General features: G+C 42.8%; 1 protein-coding gene across 4 annotated transcripts; it reads right to left on the bottom strand.

The window, feature by feature from the left end:
- Window positions 1-14: 14 nt before the first annotated feature.
- B4GALT4 (beta-1,4-galactosyltransferase 4) lies at window positions 15-27999 on the bottom strand. 4 transcript variants are annotated; one of them, XM_085070562.1, is made up of 8 exons: window positions 27801-27999; window positions 15793-15895; window positions 14051-14525; window positions 12386-12618; window positions 8722-8909; window positions 3800-3922; window positions 1083-1187; window positions 15-644 (listed from the first exon to the last, which is right to left on the bottom strand). In XM_085070562.1, the coding sequence occupies exons 3-8, from the start codon at window positions 14310-14312 to the stop codon at window positions 503-505; spliced, it is 1053 nt and encodes a 350-aa protein (XP_084926688.1). In that variant the 5' UTR covers window positions 14313-14525; window positions 15793-15895; window positions 27801-27999; the 3' UTR covers window positions 15-502. The 4 variants fall into 4 exon arrangements, with proteins under 4 accessions (XP_084926688.1, XP_084926704.1, XP_084926697.1 ...); XM_085070578.1 differs by having other exon boundaries at window positions 27830-27999; XM_085070571.1 differs by lacking the exon at window positions 27801-27999 and adding an exon at window positions 27633-27760.

Genomic DNA, 27999 nt, shown 5'->3' with positions numbered 1-27999 from the left:
GAGACGCTCTGGCGTTCAGTGGATTGCATTTATTGACAGATTTGTAACACCTCCTTACCCCTTACCCTTACTGCTCCTCCCTCACACATAAGCAGTTTTCCCTTAGGCTAGAAAAAATTAACTTTTCTCATCAAGTTTGTAGTTTGTAAAGAATTCTTGTGCTTTTAATGAGACCACAAATAAGTTTAGAAATAGTTGCAAAACCAAACTTCTTTCAGGGATTTCATTCAAATCCTTTTACTGGACCTGCCCAAACAAGGACACTTTCAAATGTCCCAGCAAAAAGTGCATAGTAGAACACAAGGACCTGGCCCTTGGGTCAGTCTGTAACTCCAGTCCTCACAAAAGGAAACTCTCAAGCACTCAATGAGATGCTGTGAAGGAACACTTTCTCCTGTGCTACTGAAGGACTCTCCCAAGCAGGTGCTGGAAGTCATCTGCTCCAACAGCAGCCACAAAGGAGATCTGTTGCCATTTCCTACAAGCTGGGAGGTGCTGGCTCCTATGAGACCTTGGGCTGCACACTGAAATCCACCGTGATGTTGATGTACAGAGGGTTGTGTTCCACTGAGAGCAGTTTATAGGAACAGGAATTCAGCCCATCTGTTTTCCATGTTCTAGAGACCTGACGGAGAAGCTTCATCCTGGGGACAAAAAGGAGAAAAACTTTTCACTGACATGCACAGGAGCAGAGTTTTGGGCTCTTTCCCAATACCAGTAAATTTGAAAGCAAAGTAGATAGACTGCCATTGTCAGTCTAGTGGGAATGCAAAGTTCTGTTTCTCGTGTCTTCAGCATGGACAGTCAAATGGGGAGAAAAATCTCTTGGTTCGACCTCTGAAATCATATGCTTAAATCATATCCATGTAACTGTAACTTTGGAAGTTTCTAACACCACCCAGTCAGTTCTAGGAAGATCTCACGTACAGAAAACAGCTGCCAGCTGTGTAGAGTGTTGTCACAGCTGTGTCACCCAGAGCCTCTGGGTACCACAAAATGCCTATTTGGCCTAGAGCAAAGAACTTGGTCCCCAAGTGTGTGGCTCAGCCACAGACCAAGGCAATGTGAGGTTGTTGACCCACCTCTCTCGATTCTCCTCATTACCGTGGTCGCGGTTGTGGAAGATCATCGTGTACCTGGCCACATCAGCAGGTGGCCTCACCACCTTCATCTTCTGCATCTCAACCCTGGAAAAAGCAGTAAGAAGTGCTGTGAAGAAGACAACACCTACAAACCAGCTATTACTGAAAAAAAACCCAACAACTGGAGACTTAATCTCTTGTGGATGCTGTGGAGGCAAATATAAAGAGTTGTAAAAGCTCATCTGCATCTCTTCCATAACCCATTTTGCCAGAGAAATGAGGCTCAGAGTTGCATTTCTGGAGAACAAATCTGGGAGGATGATGGATACACCTTTCTTTTGAACAGAAGCAGGTGGCTACTGCAGTAAAGATCATGTAGAACTAAAGAGAGTACATTTATATCAGTATTGACTGGACTGCTCTGTACAGCTCTGTAGGAAGTATCCACATGTTCTGCAACAAGTTCATCTCAACCCCTGCAATAAAACCCCTATAATTCATAGTTCTCCACTTAAAAAAATTAAAAGGAAAAAAAAGTGCTTATTTTGTTGTTTTCTTTTTTAATAGCTAGCAGACAGCTGCAAGACTTTTATTTGTTCACATGAAGAAAATTTCTTTGAGAACAATACCAGAAACACTGAGCCCCATGCATGGATTTAAGTGTCTGACACCAGTCACTTGATTAGAGCTTTTGACCTTAAACATATCTGTGGAGCACAGTTTTGATAAATGGAAGGAAAGGAAGGAAAGGAAGGAAGGAAGGAGCACAGTTTTGATAAAAGGAAGGGAGGGACGGGAAGGGAAGGGAAGGGAAGGGAAGGGAAGGGAAGGAAGGGAAGGGAAGGGAAGGGAAGGGAAGGGAAGGGAAGGGAAGGGAAGGGAAGGGAAGGGAAGGGAAGGAAGGGAAGGGAAGGGAAGGGAAGGGAAGGGAAGGGAAGGGAAGGGAAGGGAAGGGAAGGGAAGGGAAGGGAAGGGAAGGGAAGGGAAGGAAGAAAGAAAGAAACTTCATGCCAAGGGAATTAAAGAATAGTCCATCTCTTTGCTAGTCACTCAGCAGCTGAAATGAAAACAGGAATAAAAAAAAACCTGAGCCCCTTACAGATTTCTGATGACTTTGTAGCCGTAAATTATCAAACAACTACAAGAAATTATCTGAAGAATCTCTTTGTGATACACACCCGAGGAAGGAGCACAAAAGAGACCATCATATTTGTCCCTGAGGCAGAACAGTAGGATCTGAGAGACCCCCTCCCAGAGTTCTGACGGCTCCGAAGGGATGCTGCCATCTGCCGACTTCCCTCGGGAAGGCTCCAGGATCTCTGCACAACAACCCACCAGACAGCAAGCTTGCCCGTATCTACCCCTACAAACTCGGTCACCAGCCCAGCCCAAGGCCCAGCCAAAAGGAAAGGCACAAGCCAAGCCCAGCTGTAGAGTACACACTGGATCATAATTTGGTTTCCCCACCAAGACCACAAGAGCTGCAAAGTTAGGCAGTGCCACACACAAGCATCGATTTTGTTTCCAACCCCTTGCACACATCACACAGACCCTCGGTAAATCTTGCAGTCCTGCTGCACTGCTGCTTCTCCGCTGCCCATGGGAACATCTGAAAGAACTACCACCCAGGGAATAAGATGGCACCAAGCCACCCCTTACACTATTTAAAAGCCAGCTCCCAGGAGGTCACAGAGAAGTTGGTGTGTCTAGGCAGGAGTAAGAAGGAACAAATAGTTGTGGTTAAGAAGGGACAGAAATCCATGCCTCCAGCAGACCTTTTAGATTTCTTGAGATACAGCTAACCAATCTGCTGAACTGACACTGAGAAACACTTTCATTTGGAAGTTTCTAACTTCTAACACACTTGATCCCCTATATATTTATGTAACATCACCAGGGATATAAATTTTATGTCCCCAAAATGTTTGTTTGCATATTTAAGCAACTGAAAAGGATAAAAAATTTAAAATGACAGAGTATAAGCCAAGTAACAAACTGACAGGCTCTGCTGGCAGAGCCTGGTGGAGTTGTGGGTTATCTGTTGTTTGCTCATGTTTTTTTCTCCATTTACTAATAGCAATGCAGGATTAGAGGTTTCTTCCTAGGCAAAGGGCAAAAGATCAACATAAAAGTTTTGTTGACTTCTTTGTCCCACTAAACCTCTCCAACCAACAGGTTTCTCCTACTTTGACAGGCACAGCTGCAAAACTAGTTTAAAAAAAGCAAAAGGGCATATGCATATATATGCAGCTTTTCTAAAATTCAAGTTATTTGCTATCTTCAGTATAATCAACATCATACAAATACAAATGAAGCCCTGCTTGGAGAAAATCCAGTAGTCAATGAATGCAAACACCCAATCCCACCAAAACACTCCCACATTCTTGCAAAGTGACTCTGGCAAACCACACTCCAGACTTCAATTATAATCAACTTCCCAGAAGAATACAAATGCTGTGTGTCTGAGACAAACCAAACCAACCCAACCAAATAAATTAACCCACATCCAACCAACAGTGTTGTCAGGAAGAGGACCACTGGGCATACCCAACCCTTGTGAGGAGGAAACTGCTCATAGAACTGCATCTTGCACTTCACATCTCCACTGCAATACTGTTTTGAATGAGGGCCCCTGTAGTGTTCTACTTCTGGAGGCTTGCTGTGAAGTTTCACCAGTTTTTATTATTTTTTTAAAAAACTAATTCCTCATTGTTTACCTGATTCGAAGGTCATCATCTTCTCCACCCCAACCCCAGTAGTTGTTAGAGAATCCATTAACTTTGGAAAACTGGTCTCTTGTTAGAGCAGTTACACCTCCAAAATATCCCCGGTATCGTAACCTAGAGGTACAAGAAGAGAGAATGAAGAATTAAACGTCAAATTCTATCAATAATGAAAATATCACCCTCAGACTCCAGATCTAGACTTGTCTTTCACAGAATTAAGGGTGCACAAATCCTCAAAAGCTGGTCCTGTTCTCTTCCTCTTTCCACAAAAAGATGGTGATTTGCTTAAGGCCAGAAAAAATTACCTCTCCAACTGAGAGAACAGAGTCTTATTCACAAGCTTCTCTCTCTTTACACAATCCCCCTTGCCAGCTAAAAAGACACATCAGGGACTGTGATGTATAGAAAAGGAACAAAGGAACAAAGGTATGCACTAATATAAAGGAAGCTTTGCAATAACAACAGCGAGCCACTGACTATCTCAGAGCTGAATCTGAAAAACTTGGAGTGAAATCAGCTCACAGCAAGGGGACATGTGCTACTGGATACTGCAATAACAATTCCAAGGTAAGGTACAGTGCAGGTTACTTAGTAACCCAATGAAATGGAGCTCAGCTCTAAAGGAGATTAATTTCTAACTCTTGCCTTCCTCATCCTGACAACTGCGTCTATTTTAGAAAGGTGTTTACATACCATGTTTATTTATCTTCTTAGGCCATTCTGCTAATTGCTTTTTATGATGCCCTCCTCCGTCTTGGCCTTTAAGGTACTATTACAACACAGCCTCTCCTACCTTGCCCCAGGCCATTCAGAGGTGATGGGCACATGGCTGCAGATTGCATTTTGATTTGTACATGTATGTGAATCTAAATAGATGAACAAATTGCCAGGGCTAGAAAGTACCCATTATGGCATTTTACATGCCAGACAATGTTTATTATTTCTGGTTTACCATGAATGTAATTTAAAAACACCAAAGGAGAAAAAAGAAAAATGCAAGACCCTCAACACAACCTCCTCCAGACTATTTTTCCTGGCTGATTTTTGCTCCTGTCACAGCATCACAGAGGAATTGTGAAGGTTGAAGGGGCCTCCAGTGATCAAGTAATCCAACCCCTCTGCTCAAAGCAGGGTCTGCTAGAGCAACTTGCCAACAAACATGTTCAGTCAGATTCTGAGCATCTCCAAGGATGAAGACTCCACAACCTCTCTGCGCAGCCTGTCCCAGTATTTGACCATTTGCACAGTAAAAAAAGCTTTTTCATATGTTTAAGTGGAATTTCCTGTATTTCAGTTTGTGCCCATTACCTCTTGCCTTTCACAGAGAAGGGTCTGGCTCCACCATCTCTACTCCCTTCCATCAGGTATGTATACACATTTTCAAGATCCCCCTCTGCCTTTTCTCCTCCAGGCTGAGCAGTCCCAGCACTCTCAGCCTCCCTTCACATGTCAGATGCTGCAATCCCTTAATCATCATCTCAGGCTCTCCTCTGGACTTTCTCCAGTATGTCCCAGAAGTGGACACAGCACCCCAGGTATCATCTCCATGGAGCTGAGTAGAAGGGAACAATCACCTCCCTCAACCTGCTGATAACTCTCCCTCCCCAGTGTAGCCTAAGATGCTACTGGCCTTTGTCACAAGGACAGATTGCTGGCCCAGATCCTTTTCTGTAAAGCTGCTTTCCACAGTTGTCCTGCAGCAGCTACTGCTGCATGGAGTTACTTTTCTCCAGATGCAGAACTCTGCATTTTCCTTTGTTGAAGTTTATGTTCCTGCTGGCCACATTCTTCTCCAGCCTGACAAAGGCCCTGATACATAAACCAACCCTGTGAGATTTCTATTTTCTGAAAACCTGCCGAGTGTGCAATCTGCCCCATCTTCCAGGCTAGTGATGACGATACTAACTAGTACCAAGCCCAGTATCCAACTCTGGTGTAAACCACTAGTGACAGGCCTCCAGTTGGACTTTGCTTCATTGATCAGAACCCTTTGAGCCCAGCAGTTCTGACTGAATTCAGCCCATCTCACTGTCCACTTACTAGTCCATACTTCATCACTGTGTCAGTGGGATAATTATGGGAGACAGTGTTGAAAGCCTTCCTAAGACAAACATTATTTACTACTACACCCTCACCCAAGCTAGTCAAATTAGAGGAGGCTATCAAGTTGGAGAGGCCTGACTTGTGAACATATTTTTTCTCTCCCCCTTATCGCCTCTCCTGGAAGAGATAAGCCACGAGGTAGAGGAGGTTCCATCAAGTTTTAATTGCACATTGCTACCTTGAGACTTCTACTGTGAATGTTACAAAAAATGCAGTAAACATATGGAATGGACAGCAAGGAGGTCCCACAAATAGGAACAGCAAGGCAGAGCCCTCCCCAGCTGTGCTTTCAGGCTGCACTGACAGTCACCAACAGGACCACATCCCACTGATACAGCAGCCTGACAGTTTGGGAACTAACTGCCCACTCACACATCCATATACACACCCCAGTGCTTCCTTATTCACCCCATAATTCCCCTACACCACTGGAGATGCAGACACCAAAGGAGCCAGAGCTAGGGTGCATCGGGAAGAGTGGGACCAGCAGGTTGAGGCAGGAGATTCTCCCCTCCTACTCAGCCCTACAGAGGCCACATCTAGAGTGTTGTGTTCAGTTCTGGTCTCCACAGTTCAAGAAAGACAAGGAGCTGCTGGAGAGGGTCCAGCAGAGGCTACAAAGCTCATGAGGGGTCGGGATCATCTCTCATGAGAAGAGGCTGCAGGAGCTGTGCCTGTTTAGTCTGGAGAAGACTGAGAAGGCATTTCATCAATGCAAATAAATTTCTGAAATGTGGTGCCAAGGGAATGGTGCCAGACCCTTGACAGTTTCCAATGACGGGATAAGGAGCAAAGGCCATAAACTAAAACACAAAAAGTTCCACCCCAACATGAGGAAGAACTTCTTTCCATGGAGGGTGGCAGAGCACTGGAACAGGCTGCCTAGGGATGTCATGGACTCTCCCTCTCTGGAGACCTTCCAAACTCACCTGGATGAGTTCCTATGTCACCTGCTCTAGGTGACAGGGGGTTGGACTGGATGATCCCCAGAGGTCCCTTCCAACCCCATCCATTCTGTGATCCTGTAACCAGGATGGTGCTGCCGACTCAACCCTCCTGTGGCAGCACAGAACTGGCAAGACCCAGGCATATCTTGCTCCCAGCTGACATCAAATCATGCAAAAATGCATCTCTGTAACAATGTTAGCCACTCCTTCCCTGAGGACAAGAGAACATCAGCTCCTTCGAATTTTTAAAATTGGACTGAAGAATTATGTACAATGGAAACAGTCAGGAGGAAAAGATGATGTGCTGGTCTCGAGGAAATACCTTAATTAAAAGAGTTTTCCCAACCTTATCTTCAAAGCTTTAATATATAAACCTTCTGTTGAAAAGAATCTGTAACTGAGCTGTAGTTTATGTAACTAAAGATAAGGCACTGGATCTCCAAAAGAACATGGCTGCTAAGATTACTGCACACTGAATCACAACAGAATATATCCTCCTGGAAGAAAAATAATTCTCCCCTCCCCACACTGGGAAACAAACAAAAAAAAACCCTCAAAAAACAAAAGCAAACAAACAAAAAACCCCAAACAACCACAACTACCACAAAGCCCGCCCAAAAACCAAACCAACGAACAAAAAACAACTCCCCCCCCAAAAAAGCCCCCAAGCCAACCAAACAAAAAAAAACTCCCACAAAAGACAAACCAACCCACAATCCTGCCCAGGACACTTTGTGTTAATACAGAACATGTCTGAGTTCAGTTTTCCCTACCTCATCTGAGCAATGTGTCTCAGTATGCTCACCTCAGCTGCAGCAAAACACTGAGGTCACCCAAGGGGGATTTCAGCCTGTGCTATCACCTCAGTTCAAGTATCATCTTGAGCTCTGAATCTGAATTCCTTCAGACATGCCTTGGAAGCTGAGAATTATTATCCCCACTTCATGAATGCGTAAACATACGCAGTGTAACAGAAAAAGTATTACTCAAATTCCAGACACCATTATTCCAGTGGAATACTCTGCAAGGCTCTGCAAGCGCTCCGCAAACCTGTCACAAGCCTAGTACTTACATACTTGTTCCAGTTTTCACTAAATGACTGGAAAGTGAATATTATTCTGTATAAGTATTGGCACATCCCACCTCCTTCTTGTGTATTTAACAAAATAAATGCAGAAGCCAAACAGAGCTTTACTTCAAAGTACTTTGAGATCAGCTTTTGAAAAGCCCCCTTCTAATCAATATTTAGAATGATGTGACATGAAGTGAATCTTGAAAGAAACAACTTCAGTGAAAACAGTTTTAGTCATTAAATTCACCAAGCTCAGGAGCCTTTTCTCTCTGAGGTGGACTGAAACTGACTTTTCACTTCAAACTATTTATATCACACGAGTACTTAGGGGACCCATTTAAAAATCAGAATGATCCTGTGTTATACACTGTTCAGTCAAATAATTAAAGTACAGCCCTATCCCTTGGCAAATTCCCACACTTGAGCTCTCAATATCAGACATTACCTTCAACAGCAGAAGTGGCAAGTTCTGTTATAGTAAGATCACACCTTCAAATCACAGGATCAGCAAACTGTAAGTGCATTTCTAGCTTCGACAGAAGGTCTCTGCACAACCTCTGGCATGTTGCTTTCCTCTCAAAACACCCCTTAACTCAACCCCAGAAATCAGATCAATGACAATGATCCTTTGTACAGGGGACCCCAAGGCTGGCTTCAGAGGTGAAGTGGAAACCTGGTGTCAGGAGGAAGGGTAGATACCAGCATACACCTCCATCAGAAGAGGAACATTATCATTATCATTATCATGGCATTTCCCCATTGGTATTCTTTCCATATTTCAGGTTTCCTACCTGTATCCAGTATTGTTCCTGCCAACTACAAGGTGCTTTGGTTGTGTGTCACACCTATAAATGTTAAAGTCATTTTCTGGTACCAGATCCACATCATGAAAAATGAAACAGTCCCAGTTTGCTTCTTTCAGGGCCTCTAGGTATCCTACATTCAGCAGTTTAGCTCGATTAAATTTGGTCTTGCCAGCCTGTGGAAGAGAATGGAAAGAAACAATTCTGAAGAAGGTGCCACAGCTTTTGAACCAGAGCTGCTCCTGGGCATTTGTTCTGATCACATGGCTGGCAACTGCATCCATGTGGCTTTTCCAGCACCTTGACAGCAGTAACAGCACAAAAATTGCCCTGTAACACTGGGCACAGCACTGGAGAGGCAAACAATGCAAAATGTTTCTCCAGCCTCTATTCACCATGAGCACACACAGCCAGGGCCAGGAAAGCCTGTGGTTAGCTGGGCACCTTCAAGTCTGAATGCTTCATTTTGTGACTTAACTGCCCCTTGTCCTGGAGATTCCACCAGGTTCCACAATAAAAGAGGTATACAGTCTAGAAACTGGTGTTCCATACAACCACATCAGGAAGGCTTATGAAAGTTCTTTTTAAAAAGCAAAAAAAAAAATCAAACCCACACATCAATCCCATGCTAATTAGTCTCTAGACATCAGAGCCCTTGCTGCAAACAATTTACGTTTGTCCCCTCAGCTTGGAGGACAGCAATGCTGAAAGAGTTCCCTGTATTTCCTTAGCTCACACACAGGTGGCAGAGTGGAAAGTGAAAAGCAGGTCTCTTCCTCCTTACCTCCTACCTATAACCTGATTATGCTGCTGCATGGGGCCTGCTCCTAGCAGAGACCTTCATTTGACTTTTACTAGTCTTCATAGCTTGCTTTTGCTATGTTAGTTTGTATTTGCTTTTAAAAAAATCTAATTTTCACCTCTGAGATAGAGGTATAATACACACATACCTGGCAGTTTTGTAAGCTTATCATGTCATCATTCACTTTGGAGCAACACGTGTGCTTTTCTTGCTGTTTTCATTTTTCACCTGGCTGCCCACTGTGCCAGCCTGCAGAAAGCTTTCTGCTCTTGAGGACAAAGTGAGTATTTGCCTCAAGTTCCCACTTGGGAACCACAGGGCCAAGCCCTGTCCTCCCAGTAATAGACAGGACAGTCACTTTTCAGAGCAAGGAACCTGATGTACTTGAAAGAACAATTTTTTTTCAATAGAAACTGCTTGGAATTTTAGCAAATTTTGTAGAAGGTGCCTGGACAGAAAGAGGCTCCAGGGAAAATGAGACATAAGCTGGCCTCCCCTGGCTGAGAGCAGGTAAGCTGTAGGGAAAAGCTGTTGTATACAAAGCATGTTTTGTTGTTCTAAAAAGCAACAGTTTGCTCTAAAGCAGGATTTGTTCACCATCACTAATAACCATCTGCTCCTGCACAAAGAAGATTTATGGGATTTATGACTCCATACCTGCAGTCTGAAACATACAACAGAGTGCCCATTCTGTGAAATTAAGAGATGGATAATCAATTGCATCCATTCCCAGAGAGAAAATTTCCAGTAAAACATTTAGATACAATTCACCCAAAATCTAGGATGTCAAATTTCTGAGTGGGGTTTTTTTGTGTGTGTGTTTTGGATTTTTGTTTGTTTTTCTTAAAATGTCCTATATATGAAAATATTCATCAGATAATCTCCTCCTGATGATGAAAACATAGGTTATTGAGTGAATAGAACAAATCAGATGGCTGGTAAGGTATATGTGGAGAACATCACTTGTACTGAGTATCAAACCCAGCTTAGTTCAGGAGTGGCATCTACCATCTGCTGAATTTCTGTTTTCCTCATGAATGCAAGGCACCAGAGCAGCCAAATGCCAGCTGACACTGCTTTTCAGGAAGGGCACTTTTCCATGTCAGACCATATACTGAAGAAATAGAAAAACTTACTCATCTTTTATCGAGGACAGAATTGTTTCCCTTTGTTTCTATGGAAGAAGAACACTGGCCACAAGATAAACTTCTGTTGGGAAAGAAATTACTCACCCTTTAGGGATTACAAACTCACACTGTTTTCAGCAAGAATTCATGTATGCACAGATTTAGAGAAGCATGACTTTAGAGAAGTTAAAAGTAGCCCATAAAGAAGAAATCTAGAGTAAGCCCTTCAGTGGCTCATAGAAAAAAAAATACAAAAGGCCCATCTAATCTACCTCCAAAGCAGACTGTATATTTTAACAGTTAAATCTGGTTTTCTTTCCTCAAAAGAGACTTAAACTAATGATATCACAAATCAAGAGTGAAAATGGATTTGCCCTAGAAGAGTTTTGTTATACCCATTTTCCAGTCTTTGGGCATGCCTATCTACATGGAAAAGTTATGTGAAAGCTTCCAATCTTCCAAGCACAATGTCTGACAGAATAAGTTCAGACCTGACACTGCTGCTCACATCGGACAAAACTTCCATACTTCTGTATTGCTTTTTGCTAACATGTCAACAGCAGTTCTCCACATATTTCAATACATTAAAAAGATAAACCCATTCTCCCAGTAATTTATTCCTAACCACTGCTTCCTGCTAGAATGAGTCTGTAGATGTATGATTATAGTACATATTAATGCAGAAATAAAAAAGCCCTCAATTTTTCCACTCTACAGGCCACATGATGACTATAAACAATGAAAGAACAATTCACTCCAAGTAAAAATATCCTGCCATGACTTTTGTTGCTGTTCTGCTGAGACATTGAGTAAAAATGTAAGAGTGTAAGCTTTCACCTAGAAAGCACTGCCTCACACTGATTAATTGACTCTAGGCTCTTCAACAGAAGGTAAGAGAAACTGTATTAATTTATCACTTCTTTCTCCTTCTGCCTTAAATGTCTGTTTACAGTCAAAGCAGAACATATAAGTAAACTACAGTAAAAGAAAGCAAACATAATAAGAGATCAAGAAAAAGACATTTTACAAAAGAGAAATGTATAATGCTTTTAGTACATGCAAGTAGAACATAAGCACCTTGGTGAAAGACAATGTGGCACAAGTCTGTTTAGGTTTTAGCCACTGAAACAGCATTGCTAGAAAGAATGCAAATAAAGAAATTAATAAATCTTTCAGGAACCAAGTGCTCTTCCATGATGACTCCTTCCCACCACCCTTGCTGGGCAAATAAAGCAGCTACAAGAAGCAGCTGTCATGTTTAGTTTGAGAAAGCAAAAATCAAACCACACGATACACACAACTTACTAAGCACAAGAGCCCGATGGCAGATAGGGCCTAGAGGCAAAGTGGGGCATTCACAACCCAAACAACTCCAAATGTGAAGACTAAACCAGCCAGCCCAGTTACATGTGTGGGTACTGCAAGAGAAGTGAGTTGCATTAGCAGTGCAAAAGATGCTTACCTTGAATGTTAACTCAGAAACACCAAGTTACTCAAACTGAAAAATGAACATGAGTTAAAGACACTGCCAATACTCCCCAGCCCTGAAACCCAGGGTGCCATCAGCAGTGGCTGCAGGCACTGTTGCATCCCTCAGCAAGCAGAATGGTTCCAAGCAGGCTTGGAGGACTGATGTCAGACAGCAGAGGCAGCAGGAAGCTTCTCCTCAGCCTGCATGGCACAGCCATCACCCCATCCAAAGAGCTCTGCACAGCTGCCTCACCTGGTGAATGACATAGATGCCATAGTCCAGCTGCTGCCTCTGCAGGAAGGGGTGGAGGTGCTGCAGGAGGTACAGCAGATGCTTCTCTCGGTTGCGGTGAGGGATAAGGATTGCCACCTGCTGCAGGGCTGAGCACTCTGCAGGGTGGTACCGACCCTTGGCCACCTGAGGGTTCTCCTTTTGCACTTCTTTTAGTGTAACAGATGGTTTGAAGGAGAGTTTGCTGGCACCTCCTGTAAGAGAAGCACAAGAAGCTTTCCTGAGTCATTTCAGGTTGGAGCTGGTCCAGTCACTTACTGGAGGACTCTGTAACAAGTGTAAGAAACCCAGGTTCAAGCCCCAGTTGGTTTCCCTGCCTTTCCAAGAGAAAAGAAGTACTACAAAGATATTACGCAAGCAGTGGAAAGAGGGTGTCAAGCATTTAGTTGCTTAAACTGATTATGAAGTAGTGACAAAAAAAAATTTAAAAAAATAATCAAGGGAAGTTCCATGCTACTGCAGAGGAATTGGCCAGAAATGACTGCCAGGGCAAAGCAGAGAAGTGGAAAGAGACATAGGACTGTTGCTGTAAGAAGTCATCTCTAAAGCACCAAAACAAGGCATGACAGGCTTAAGGCTATAAATCTGTATGAAAAAATGTACTAAGGCTTTCTGTTGCCAAAGGAAATTGTCATCCCTTCTCTAGCACTGAGCTATGATCCCAGCTCCTCTGGACTCAGCAAGCCCATTAAAAAGTACAATGCAGGCAGCTGTGATGGCTACAGTCACACTTCATTTACTTAATCAAATACGTTTTGAGGTCAGGGCTGAGGGTGTGCAGGTAGACGGAAACTTTTTGCACTACATCAGGGAAGAAGGAAGAATCCAGCTTCCCAAACAAATTCCTAATCAGGTTCACAATAAGGAAGAGAAAGAAGATAATGGCATGATACTGCAAAGCAGGAGCCTGGTGCTGCTTGAAGAGTAGTGAGGTCCTTCAATTGTCAACATGGAGACACAAAAGTATATGTAATAATGAAAAGGCAAAAAACTGAAGAAAGGTGAAAACAGTTGTGGTTGAGAAAAAATAGTTCAATTAAAAAAAAAAGCAAAAGATGGATGCATAAGCAAGGGAAAAAGAAAAACTCCTTCACTAATCCCCAGTGGCAAACAGGTGTTCAGGCATGTCCAGGGAAGCAGGGCTTCAGCACATACAGCAGTTGTTGGGAAGACAAATGCTGCCACCATGAACATCCTTCCTTCCTCCTTTCCCTGAGCTTTTACTGCTGAGCACGATGAATGGCATGGTCACAGGGTATGGAATACCCCTGCAGTCAGCTGGGGTCAGCAGTCCAGGCTGTGTCCACTCCCAACCTCCTGCCCACCCCACCAGATTTTAGGGGACCAAGACAGAGACAAAGCCTCAATAGAGTGCAAACACTGTTCAGAGTAGCCAAGCTACTGGTGCATTAGAAAAGCTTTTTATCCACAAATGCACAGCACAGCAACAGCTGCTCTCCCAGCCTGACCCAGCACAGGCACTCCCTCACCCAGGAGTGCTTCCTGCAACTGGTTGTATTGGTTTCACAGGAAAGGTATCCAGCTGGAAAAGGGTTAGGAAGAAATCCAAGTCAGCAGCACTACAGCAGATTAACTTAGAACAGAGAGGAAAACCCCATCACTTACGCAGGTATGGAGACAGAGCTGGGCAGGGACGCTGAAATGATTTCTCCATGGGAACATCTGCAGTGGATTCGATCTTCTCTTCCTTTTGACTGTCCTCCCTGCTAGTTACCTTCCTGAAAAACTCCACCATGCTCTTAGCTTTAGGAAATTCCTGTCTAGTGTCCACTAAGTAACTAAATGTGGTCCATAGCACCATCAAAAACAAAGTGACAAGCACCAACACTTTGAATTTATAGAAGAGGTGAGAAACATTCAAGGCCATGGCTTTCCCTGATGCACAAACTGCTTCCTCTGCTCTGATGCCGAGGCAGGTCACTGCATATCCAGCAGGGATGAAACCACAGATCCCAGGAAGAACATCACAGTAGGGAAGGAAAGCTGGAGGTAGGGAGGGCTGCCACACTTCCTGCTGTTTTGCAACTCATGGAGCCACAGTATTGTTTGCTCTCCAAATGTCACAAAATACGACTTTAACCTGGACCATAAAAATAGAAAAAAGGAAGGAGAGAATTAGTTTCTACCACTTCCACTGCTACACCTTCACAGACTTCATGAAAACAGGCTATGATAATACATAAAAGGTATGGCAAGTATGAAAAACTGGTCAGCAACCAAGACACTGAGCTTTGGTCTTAGCTCAGCCACAAACCAGCTGTACGATTTTATGCAAATCCTTTCCTGTTTTGTTCTTCTCTCTCAGATGAGAAAGTGCAACTACTACCCCATGTTACGTCTGCATACAGTGCCTGGCAATACACAGGTTTTACTACTTCTGTTCCTACCAAAATTAACAACAGCTGCAAAGCAAGAGATTCTGCTGACTATGACTAAAGCCCCACAAAAGGTTCCGTTTTTCAAAAGTGTTAGGTCTGTGAGGATCCAATTCTTTGTTTCATTTCCTGCCCTCTTTCAAGAGCTCCATTTTCATACAGCCTTTCACTGCCATTATACTATCATTACCACTCTAAAACTTTTGACTGTTACTATCATCTCATAGCAGAGAAAGAAGGAAATTTTAATAAAAGAGAGCTTTGATACACAAAACACACAAGAAAACTGCCACCTCTGAGAAGAACAAGGACTGGGGCTAAGTAAAGCAAAGGCAGTGATTAAAGACAGTGCACATGAAATGGACTAGATCAAAGAGAAGAAACACAAAAACATGGAAAAGGTTATTTTATACCAGCCTCCAAAGCACACATGAGACCCTGGAGAGATATCACAGGCACAAGGAACACAGTAACTCCACATTTCCACTAGTTTAGGCCAGGTGTCTTCTGGATAATTTTGCTGATTCATGGGGATGTACTTGGGAGCCTGACCTAGGGCTAACAAGATGAACTCCCAGGCTTCTCAGGGTCCACTGGGAATGACAAGCTGCTGTCCCTCCTGGCAGGCACTACATGGAGTAGCCAACCTGCTCTCCCCATTCACATGCAACACACATTCACATGCAACAAGGGTTGCTTTAAGGAAGGGACTCAAATAAAAGAAAAAATGTCCACCCTCCCCCATCAGTTTACACCCTGCAAAGGTTGCATACAGGAAATCAGTGATAAGCTCTATGAATCATCTGAGAGCAGTGTGTACCCCATGGGTAACATTAGTCTGTAATCATTAAATCAAAGACATTGTAATTTGCTTATCTAAACTCTACCTGCAGGTTTCTATGGAATAATCTAAATTGCTGCCTTTTATGGCCTCTGAGACACTATGCAGCATTCTTCAGGTGAAGCACTTACCCCAAGAGGTGTAATTTCCTCCAAAGGTCTCACTGCACAAAGTCCATGCACAAGGCAGGAATTCCCGTCTCCATCACCCAATCCAAGTGTGCCCCAGATTAACCTGGGTGAAAAGGACAACATCATAGTTAAGATACTGAACCTGACGTGCAATGAATGACTATCAAAAGGTGTTTATTATATTCACTGCTTCCCACTTTCCCAGAAGTGGACTACAATCTTCAAAAAGAATTAAAACTGTTGCTTACAACTGGTACTCAGATTAGTGCAAATGGGCTGTCCCCCATAAGAAATTCTTTTTTCCACAAATAAAATTTAAAATTAACTATCCATGGAAAAAGACATAAAGAAATATCAGGAGGCTGTCAGCAGCACTAGTCAGAAGAAGCAGCTTCTGAAATATATTTTTGTTGTTGTTCTTAAAATACCAGGAAGAGCGTGCAAGTGTAAAATTGCTAAGGTATTCAGGTATTAAAATTATGGATATAAACTATGAACTTACAGCACCAACCTTATTTCTACTCTCCACTCCTATTCCAAATCTCACACATATGAATTTCCTTTGTCAGCTTTGAATCTTTTGCAAGATTCTGTAAGTAGTTGCTACTAAAAGTTCATGTTACTTGCCTCTGACAAATATTCTGACTATACTACTGTCAGTGTGAATAATTTCCCATAATAACTAAAATCACATCTCCACTGGGTTCTGTGGCAGCAACAGAATTGTGTTCTTGCTTAAATACACTTGAGCATTTCAACAGAGCAGCATAAATATGCACACATGATCACAACCATTAGACACCTTCAGCAATACTCATGCAGAAGGGCAATAATTCATACTTCAGAAACCTGAGTTGGATATTTGTGTTATCTATTAAGAATACAGCATGTATTTCAAAATGCAGAAGCATGAAGGTATTTTGGTATTTTAAATGGAAAAACACGCATGAATCAATTTACCCACCAATTTACTTTACATTGTTACTTCAGAGGTTAAAAGGTTGTTTGCTTGGCTTTTTTTCCCCTGAAACAAGAGAATAGCACGTGCACAGCAAGGCACACCTGATTCTATCAACAGAGGACAAAGAACTGTGGAAAAACTGTACCTTTATGAATGAAGATGACAAATAGAGAAGAGCTGTCACTTTTATGACTCCTGCCACAGACTAAGAACTTGGGAACTTAAGGGGACAATAACTAAGAATAAAAGGACAAGCAAGAAGTTAAGCCTCAATAAGAACCTGCCTGTCAGAGAGACAAAAAGAAACCTTGGTCATTGAAGAATGGTCAAAGAATTTCTTGGTCAAAGAAGCAATGGTCAGAAATCCTCACCTCTGGAGGGTGTTGTGTTACCATTTCACACTAAGGACTCTTCACTTAAAAACATCCTTTTTCAGAAGCAAACCTAAAGTACCTGAGTTGCTAAGTCAAGCAGCTAAGCTAGAGTAAAGATCAGAACTTGGACCTTGTTAAAGCAAAAAAAAAAAACAAACCAAAAACCCTAAAATGTTTGTCTCAGGGCCTGATGCTAAAAAGCCATACCTGGAGAAGTAGTATAAAAGCCAGAGTTATAATACATGCATAAAATCATTATTAAGGGAATAGTCTTAATAAAATACTGACTAGAATAGTCAAGGAAAATCTACTCCAAATTTAATAGTCTTGACAGTAATGACAGAGACACAGAAGACATTCAGTAGCTGAGTCCTTTCAATATCCTGAGCAACCAATTCCCATTCCCCTGAGCAAAGGACCCACATTTCCTTTTGTTCCCTAGGTAGTTAACAAGCTACTTTTTTTGATCTTTGATATCCCTAGATTATGGTTGATACATTCTTTGGGGTGGTGGTGAAAAATGACCACCCTGTCATACATTACAACATTTGCAAACAGTAATTCAATACTAAACAAGTCTTGCTATAAACAATAATATCTCAGAAGCCGGAAACATGCTTCTTTCTTCTGCACTTTGTAACTCAGGGTGACAAACCCTCAGACATGGGTGGGAGAACACTTGTGGTGCAACAAACCTCATAGCTCTGAAACCTGATTCTACTTAGATCTGACCTTCATAAAACAGACCAAAGAAACTTTCATAGAGAACATAAAGAGCAACTTTCTTGTGAAAAAAAATCTCAGCGAACCATAACCAAACTTAGTTTAGAAAGTCACAGCTGGCTAGGAGGGCACAGCCCTTCAGGCCACAAGGTCAAAACCACAGCACCACAGCACCCATTTCAAAATGCATGATAAAAAAAATTAAACAGAACAAAGTCACAGTTACACAAATATGGCATCAGTCAGAATTATAAAATGGATGGAAAAGGTGAAAGGTCTCCATGCACATGTAGATATACTTGTAGCTAGACAGATGCTGTAACACAACTCTGAATAGCTCCCTGATCATACTGAAGCACAAAAATAGTGCACTTTGTGCCTTCCCCAACATCACATCTATACCAACAACTGCAGCTTGTCTGACAACTCCAGTTCTATAGCCTGCTATATGTTTTGAATCCCATGCCAATGTTCCTGGCACTGCTCATAACAGGAGCAGGAACCCATCAGGAACACAGAGCTGTATGGCTCCTCCTTGAACAGGGGGGTTCAGCTCTCATCCTCGAGCCTGATGGCACAACCATGAAGCCCTAACTCCCCCTTCTCCATCCACAAAGTCCAAAATAGTAAGCAAGGTTCCAGCACGGACAAGACTTCTGAAGCAAACTAGGAAGATCAGAACCCTGCCCATATTTATCCAGGGTTTTCCCAGAAGAAATACACATGCATTGGAGTCTGATACATTGTGTAAGCACAGAACAAGCAAGCAACACTCATGCAAGCTGATTCCCCATGTAGGGACTGCAAGGTCAACCTATGCATTTGCCTCCCCACTGAAGCCAGCAGCACTACCAAGTTCAGAAATGCCCAGAAATACTGGACTAAAGGCTGTTCTTTTTCATTGAAGCACAGCTCCTAGGTAGACAAAGAATCAGCAGGAAGACTGAGAACTGGTATCCCTGATCTAGATATTAGTGAAGGAAAGTAACCTTATGAACAAAATTCAGTAACAGGAGTTGATAAAAACTCATTATGTTCCAAACAGTGATTTTTCCTGATACATTTTTAGATAAAAACTGTCATTATGATAATTATGCTAAAGCCCAGATTCACATGATTACTTATCAAGAAAAGTTATGCTTAACAGTATAAATAATCAGTAAGAACATGGTGCCTAAATTTCATTTGTCATATGTTCACATTAAAAACAATTCACCCTGTAGGGAACAACTGCAGGACAGCTCCAAAAAGATATTTTCATCTGATGAAAGGAAAATTAATTGCGAATTTACACAAACCAACTTGCTGACTCTACCTGTTTCACACAGTCAACTAAGGACAGATTTCCCACACAAGATTTTCCAGAAGCCCCTGCAAGCTCCTCAAGCTCATGCACAAATTCCAAAGGCAGCAGAACAGGTTCAGCAGCAACAAGCATTCACTTCAACCTAACTCTAAAAACCGTAATAAGTTCAAGCAGGAAATGAAGCATGAAAGAGTTCCTTGGGACTGCATTTAATCAGCTCTGTACTATGCAGACAACTATTTGTTATTTTATCTAGGCCAAAATCAAAAGCAGCAATGAGTTAGTTCTAGGTGTATCAGGAAGTGCGGCAGTCTTCTTCATGAAATCGGCCAAGAAGGAATTAAATTCTTCACAACTGGCAAGGTAGAAGGATCATTGTACAGCATCAGCTTTTCTATGCAGGACAGTCCACGTCTTCAAGTTTTACAAGAGTCTATACCTGTTTCTTTCACAGGCATTTCCTTCTTTTCAACAGATTCGTTTCTTAGTAGGGCGTTAAGCCAGCAGCTTTTAACACCTCTTTTACGCAACACTTTTACAATCCTATTACCTCTTCCTATTTAAAACCCACCAACTGCACTGAGAAATGGTGCTACTTAAAAAGAAAAACAAACAACAAACAAAATAAATCCAGTCCTCAAACAAACTCCCTTTCCACTTCGCAGAATTTCAAGCCAAATGAAGAAAGCACATTAAACCACTCACTGCTGCTGCCACATCCCTCCTTCCTGTCGAACAGTCACTCCAAGAACTACCGAGAGCACTTCACAAGCAACAGACACTTTTCGTCCAAGAAACTCCACACCATAAAGAGACCTCTGTTACCTCTCGCACACTGCAGGAAACAGTCAGCTCAAATCACAGGATAGGGAAAAAATTTTAAAAAGAAGGAAAAAAAATAAAAAAGAAAAAAAAAGAAAAGCCAACACAGCCCACTTTTCCTCAGGCCAAAGAGGCTCCCTGGTGCTGTCCCACATGCCCCTTCCTCAGCTCATGAACCAGCCTGGGATGGCAGCCAGCCTTTCTCCTTTCCTCCTCACACAGCAGAACCAGCACAGAGGCACTCAGGCATACTGGGACAAGTAACTCCCACAAAAAACCCTTCCATTAGAAACAAAGGCTCAAGCCTTTTCTCCTAAAAGAAAACCACAGTTTCTAGCAGTGCCCTTTTGGCATCTACTCCTTTTGGAAATTTTAAACATTAGAGATGTCATTCTCCTCACACACATCAAGCTGCCCACCCTCTTGTCCGTATCTGTGGACAAGTCCCAGTGCTCCCACTACATTCCTCTCTGTTATCACCTGGACATACCCCACTGGTGACCAGTACCACCACAGACCAAAGCATCTACTTTACCCAACCAGCCTGGCTCACTGACCAGGGTTTTCATGAAAGGCAACTTTCTATTACAAGGTCGTCCCTCACCGGTGCTTTTTTACCACTCTGACCTGCAAAACTCCTCTAGCAACCTTGTAGGAACAGCTGGATGGAAACAGAGGTGTCACTTTGCCATCTCACCCATCAGGGGCTCCCCCAGACTACCAGGGATGCAGCACAGCAATGTCAGCTGTGCTGGCTCAGCTCTGGCAGCAGGAAAAGTTTTCCTGCCAACCATCCCAACCCTCCTCCCAAGCTGCTGTATACATACATATATATATTTATGTGCTGACAAACACATTTCCTTCAGTAGAGTTGCATCTACATTAGAGGAATTTATGAGCACACCTGTCTGGTAAGGTGTGGGATTTTCTTGTGCTTCCAGTTGATACACAGATATCACCCAAAGATATGCAAAGGATGAGACCTGAGCAGACCCATATACAGGGTATATGGGTAAGGTGGATTGTAGTAAAGGATGGGAGAGAAAGTTCAGGTACAGCCTCATGAGGAGTGGTAATCTCTTGCAAGTCAAACAAACCTGTTAGAACTCTTTGTGTAATACATGCATTCCAAGCACGTAGGTATTTCAAGGCTTCCCCAGGAAGTGGCACCTCCTCTGTGCCACAAAGGTCTTTTCTATTATGAGGACTGCACAAGGGTTTCGGGGAAAAGCTTCCTCGTTTCAGACACTCAGTAGAGCAGAAAGAAACCACATGTTTCAACGGGTCAGTCACAAATCCAGACCAGTCTGGATGAGATATCACCATCTCCTCTTTCTCTCTGGTCCAGTCCCCAAACTGTAATTTCTCTGCACCAGCACAAGCTCTCATGAAAACGTAGAGCTAGCTGGATTAGGAGGCAAGCAGTATTTCTAGCAACCTTCTGTAATCCTTTGTCTACACTTCCCACTGAAAAATGTCAGAAAACCTGGTATGACAACCCGCAGAAAAACAGGAGCTCAGCTTTCAGATGACTGGAAATGGTTATTTTAGGAGAATGATAACAGATTCCAGGCAACAACTGGTAACATTCTACAAACTGCCTGGAACTAGACAATTTTAAAGAGGAAATGTATGAGAAACAGACCAAGGTGCATTTGTGGGGCCTGATCACAGTAACAGCCACTGCCAGCTGAAATATTCCAGCTATGTCAAGAATACAAAGAGATACACAGATGTGCTGGCTCCACACTCTTTTCTTACTATTTATTACTTGATAACTGCTTGATACTCAATATAAAAGAACAAAAGTACTGGCAGCTCCAACTCCCTGGATTACAAACTCAAAAAAAGATAAAAGAATACGTAACACACCAGGAAATAACTGTCGTGGTTTAACCCCACCTGGCAACTCAACACCACAAAGCCACTCCTTCACTCCCCACCAACAGTGGGACAGGGGAGAGAATCAGAAGAGCAGAACTGAGAAAACTCACAGCTGAGATAAAAACAGTTTAATAGGACAGAAAAAGAAGAAGAATAATTATTAGAATAACAATGACAATAATAACGATGATTAGAATATACAAAAGACATGATGCAGTTGCTCACCACTTGTTGACTAATGGCCAGCCAGCCCCTGAGCAGCTGTGCATGGCTAGCTTTCCCCCCATTGATACACTGAGCATGATGCCCTTTGGTATGGAATATTCCTTTGGCCAGTTTGGGTCACCTGTTCTGGCTGTGCCCCCTCACAACTTCTTGGGCCACACCAGCCTTCTCACAGGCAGAACATGGGAAACTGAGAAGTCCATGACTTGGGATAAGAATTACTCAGCAACAAACGAAACCTCCGTGTGTTATCTATGTTATTCTCACACTAAATAAAAACCACAGAACTGTACCAGCTACTAGGAAGAAAGTTAACCCTATCCCAGCTGAAACCAGGGAAATAGCCTGGGTATTTTAGCTTACACATCTTACTGTCTCCAGGAGTGTGGGCATCACAGAAGTGATTGCAACAATGTAAATGAGGAAAGGCTTGGCAGGTAAATACAATAAATCCATTTCATACAAAGAGAACATCATAGCAGAAAAGCACTGAAAGGGGACTTCCCATACATTTTTAACTCTGACACACAGGACAGAGAAGAAAATAGGAGTGTCTCATTATCTTACATATCCCTAACAGAGACACCATTGTTCTTCCACTCAACATTACCCCAAACAAGGAGTGCTATTCCTGTGTTCCAGCCTGCTCTGGCTTACAGTCAATAAGATGAACAACTCTCTCCACAGGGAACACATTAGACAAATGCAGCAGTCCCTGAGCACTGGTATGTGTGAAGTCCATTGTCCTCTGAACGTGTGTTCCTGATTTTCCTGCTGCTGGACACTCACCCAGCCACCCTCTCACTTTATTGTCCCTGAACAGAAGAGGGGGAGGTAAAGACTTAGAGATCACTTACCAAATGACAAGGCAGACTCAACTTGGGGAAAATTAATTTACTGTCAAGTAAAAATTGAGTAGGATGGTGAGAGACAAAAAGTACACTTGCCCTCCACTCCCTTCTTCCCAGGCTCAACTTCACTCATTCATTCCCACTTCCTCTACTTCCCAACCCACAACAGTGCAGGGAGACAAGGAATGCAGGTCACAGAACCGTAGAATCATTTAGGTTGGAAAAGACATCTGTGATCATCGAGTCCAACCTTTATCCCAGCACTGCCAAGCCCACCACTAAACCATGCCCCTAAGCACCACATCTACAAGTCTTTGAAATACTTCCAGGAACAGTGACTCAACCACTTCACAGGGCAGCTTGTTCCCAACCTTGACAATCCTTTCCATAAAGAAATGTCTCCCAGTATCCAATCTAAACCTCCCCTGGTGCAATTTGAGGCTATTTGCTCTTGTCCTGTTGCTTGTTACTTTGGACAAGAGACTGACTCTTTCAGGTAGTTGTAGAGAGAGGTAAGGTCCCTTCTGAGTCTCCTTTTCTCCAGGCTAAACAACGCTAGCTCCCTCAGCTGCTCCTCACAGGACTGGGACTCTAGACCTTCCAGCAGCTCCGTTTCCCTTCTCTGGATTTGCTTCAGCACCTCAATGTCTTCTTCGTACAGAGGGACACAGAACTGAACACAGGATTCAAGGTGTGGCCTCACCAGTGCCGAGTACAGGGGGACAACCACTGTCTTGGTCCTGTTGGGCACTTATTGTTGATCGAGGCCAGGATGCCACAGGCTGCAGCTTCCTTCAAGGCATCTCTCCTCCTGCTACAGCGCAGGGCTGACTACTGCACACTCAGGTGAGAGAGTTCTCTGCTGCCTGTACCTCCAGCCACAGCAAATGAGCAGGTGCTACTCCAATACTCCAGTACAGTTTTCACTTTCCTACAGCACAGTGAACTCTGATGTTACACTAGGAAATTCAATCTAACATCTCTAGGCCAAGAAACACATTCATGAATGGCCCCTCTTGTTACACAACTACAGCTGAGCCACTGACCTCACTGTAAGACACAGCACTGTCAGCCTGAGCCCAGCCAAAGCAGCAGAGTGAGGGATACAGCAAACAGTTCTGGCACAGCCCATCGCTCCCTAACTGCCTACCACAGAAATATCTTTTAAAGAAATACAGCACTTTTTGAAAACACCTTCCCATTCAAGATGAGTGGAATATCCTGAAAAACCACATGGTAAAATAGATTTCTGTGCACACAGGAACCTCATGTGTAATGGAATGCTGAGGTCACGACTCAACTCAGCAATATCCTATCCTTTTCTGGCAGCTGCTGCCTTGCTGGGGTGGCATCAGTCAGTACAGATGACAGATATCAGGGGCCTTGACACTTTACAAAAACACTTCAACATATTCCTGGCCAAATTTCTCACTCAATTCTCTCCTGCACAATAAAATAACACCTTAGAAAAGCACTATAGGGCACGTTCTTCTTTTGGCTTCACGACACATTTTTTTAAATGAAAGTGTCAACCACAGATAGCTAAAGCAATACAGAAGTAATATAGATCTGTGACTACTTAATACGTTTATAATTTTCGGTTTACAAGTATCTATGAATACAGATTAAAAAAAACAGAAGAAAACTAATAGAGGTGAACATGTATTATGAAACCATACCTGAACAGAATCCCATTATTTGTTTCTCATGAACGTCCTTCAGCATGTGAACTGCACCAAAGACATTCCAGCTAAAGCTTCCACAGGTATGAACAGATTTTACCTTTTTTGTTATTATTTTTGCAGTCTTATCCCAGTAAGGATTACAAATTGTCAGGGCCTACTGCAAAGACTTCTATCAAAAAGCTGTGCAGATGGCATGACTTCATTAGGCTGTCAAATGTACAGGACTTTTTCCACGTTAAAACACTATTTACACATATGACAGTTTTCAACCAATCTGCAGATGGATTTTTATGGAGTAGAAAAGTTTCAAAGGTACAGTTTAGAGCTCTAACCAAAACCCTTTGGAAGTGGTATGGTCTAGAACAGCATATTGGAATTCAAAACGAGTACAACACTGCAACAAGAAATTTTAATCAAATGCTTGCAGAAGTAATTTGAAAAATATACTCCCAAGACTGAGGAAATTATTAAACCTTTTGTACAAGCAGCTCAGTAAAATTTCAGGCAGAGTGAGACAGCATATGACTCTTACACTCAGTTACTAATATCTTCCCCCATCTCACCAGATCCTGCTAGGGAGTCTGGAGAATTAAGGGAGATGTGATGTGCACTCCTCCTCTCCTACCCTCTCAGGGCTAAAGGGGTCTCTACAACCCTCCCCACCCAAGCAGCAGACAGGCTGTTTCTCTTTCCAGGAAGAAGAGAGAAAGTCAAGTGGGATAATACTTAACTCAGAAGCAGAGCAAGGGAAAGTGGCTCCTTTCCAACCCTTCACTTCTCATTACTGTGCAGCTCTTACCCCTTCCCATCTCACTGGTGAAAAAAATTAGCTGCAAGAGTTCAGAAGTCAGCTACAGACTGAAGACTGAGGGGAAACACCAGATTAGTGCTGCTGATGCCCTACCAACATCAGATCCAAAAACACAGCTATTATTTTTAACTGCATACATTTACAATCACCATTGTATCAGTTTAAAATAATTATCTGCATTATAATACATAAAACTTTATCCCAAAATTCACTGCCTGACAAATAAATATTATCTAGCTGTTGCTCTCAGGACACCAAGATGACCCTGTAAGGCATGTTACTTGTAGGTATGCCAAAGCACTGCAAACAGAAGACAAAATACTTATAAAACACCCTAAATATGTTGAAAACCGTAAAGGAAAAAAGTTACAGAGGCTCTCTCCCGTTGTTTTACAGTATTTCCAAGGTCCCATTTATATGCAGGGCAAAACCCCCAGTCTCTGAAGCAAAAAAAAAAAAACAACCAAAAAACAACAAACAAAAAAAATCCCCAACAAACAACACATCTATCCCAGCTGCAGACCTGCTGGGTGACTTTTGAACTGCACATTTGCCAAAAAAAATGAAGTTTTTTATCAAACTCTTGCACCATTCAACCAGGCTACAGAATCCGCAGGCACATCTCCTTCAAACTAGCAAAACCCAAGTTCACCAAACTCACACAGCTAACTTAGATTTAAGATGACATAATTAAAAAAACCCAAAAATCAAGCACCCCTTAACTTTTATTTTTCCTATATATTATTTAAGAGAAGGATGTGTCAACTCAAACCAGAAAAAAAAAGAAAAATGCAAGTTTTCCAAAGTTGAATTAGCAAATATCTTGCTTGTAACTAAAAAGTATTTGTAAAAATGAAACAGCTGTTACAGAAATGACAAGGAAATACCACAAAAATTAAAAAAAAAAATCAATCATACTAAAAGGAAGTGTTTATCAAGAAAACACATTTACAGTAACAGTATCTTGGATGAAAGGTGATACTTCACACTGTTAAAGAAAGGTTCATGAAACATTATCGAAGTTGAATAGTGAGAGAGAATTAGAAAAACAAAACCCTGAAGCTGTGCTTTTAAGTATTCTAAATTTAATCATAGTGTTTGCAATTAACAACAGAAGATCTACAAAATCATCACTGAGCTGGCAGAGAAAAAGTATTTAGAGAAAGAGCATCTCAAATAGCTACCAACTTTATTGACAAAAAGTGTAAATATTTAAGTACAAGAATGTGAACTGATCCCAAAGTTTATTTCTTTAGGGTTTTTAATGGTAGCTATCTCAAAGACATCAAACTTTCACCTTCCTTTTCTCTAAACCTCTCTGTTGAAAACTGTCTTGTAAACTGACTCAGCTGTCTCCTGGGAACTTCCATAGCTGTTAAATGAAGGGGTAGAAAAATGGTAAATCCACAAGAGATGCTCGTTGTTAACTCTTTGAGAAAAGCAAGCGTTAGTAAGAAACTGACTACACATATTCTCCTTTTTGACTATTCTATCCGAGTACTGTGAAAATATTAAAGTCTGCAAGGTTTCAAATCTTACCAGAGTTCCACTTTAAAAGCATTTATATCATTATTCAGAAATAAAACCTTATTGAATATTATTGCTAGTTGCTCCACTTCTGCTTCCCCTCAATACCTGCAAACACATTTCCATCATCACTTGGGGTACATTTGTCAAATGCAGTTTCCATGACCCTGTGCAAGCTTCCTTTCAAGCCCTCTGATCACTATTCTGACTCCTCCAAAATAACATCTGGAGCGGTGAGTGAAAAAATTCATGTCCTGTCAGTGAGAAAATGTTCGTGAACAGCATCACTTGCCTGTGCTCCGGTTTCCATCAGTCAAACGGAGGAAATAACAGCGGTACTGTATTTACTTTAACACAAAACCATTCAAAAGCTGTAGCTCAAACGCAAAAACACAAATGTAGCTCAGTGCATTACAGATGCCCTCCTGACTTGCAGCCCTCGAGCCCGGTACAGTAAGTACTTCCCTTTGGAACATACTATTTTAATATGCAACTATTGCCAGTTATATCAGTAACACTAACTACGCTGACACGACGTTCCGGCAGACTCACTTGCAGGATCGCAGCCCCAGGTCCCGCCCGTGATGTCCGTGAGGGATTCCCTTCCCTCACGCACAGGGACTCCCTGCAAGTCAGGAGCTGCACAACACGACCCACTTTCGGCCACGTACTACATGTTCCAACTCCGAGGAGGTGCGATTAAACCAAGCCCCGTCGCCCTTTCGCTACCGCTTCCGAACCGAGCCAGCGGCATTTTAACACGCTCGTTACCCCCGCGCTCACTGCCGTGCCCTCCCCCCGCGGTTTACCGCTCGCCCTCAGCGCTGCCAGCTCCTCACCGCGCTCCCTGCTCTGAGCTCGTCCTCACGGCGCCCGCGCCTCGCACCGCTCCCGGGGCCGCAGGGGCACGGCCGCGCTGCCGGCGTGGCTCCCGGGGCCGCAGGGACAGGGACAGTGTCCCGATGCCTCAGGCACAGAGGCACAGCCACGCTCCGGCGCGGCCCCCGGCCCGCCGCCCACCCGCCTCTCGCGCAGGCG

The sequence above is a fragment of the Lichenostomus cassidix genome, chromosome 1, assembly GCF_008360975.1.
Source record: "Lichenostomus cassidix isolate B80296 chromosome 1, HeHo_3.0, whole genome shotgun sequence".
Taxonomy (NCBI): Eukaryota; Metazoa; Chordata; class Aves; order Passeriformes; family Meliphagidae; genus Lichenostomus; species Lichenostomus cassidix.
Note: the sequence above shows the minus strand (reverse complement) of the source record. Positions and strands in the feature narration are given on the sequence as shown.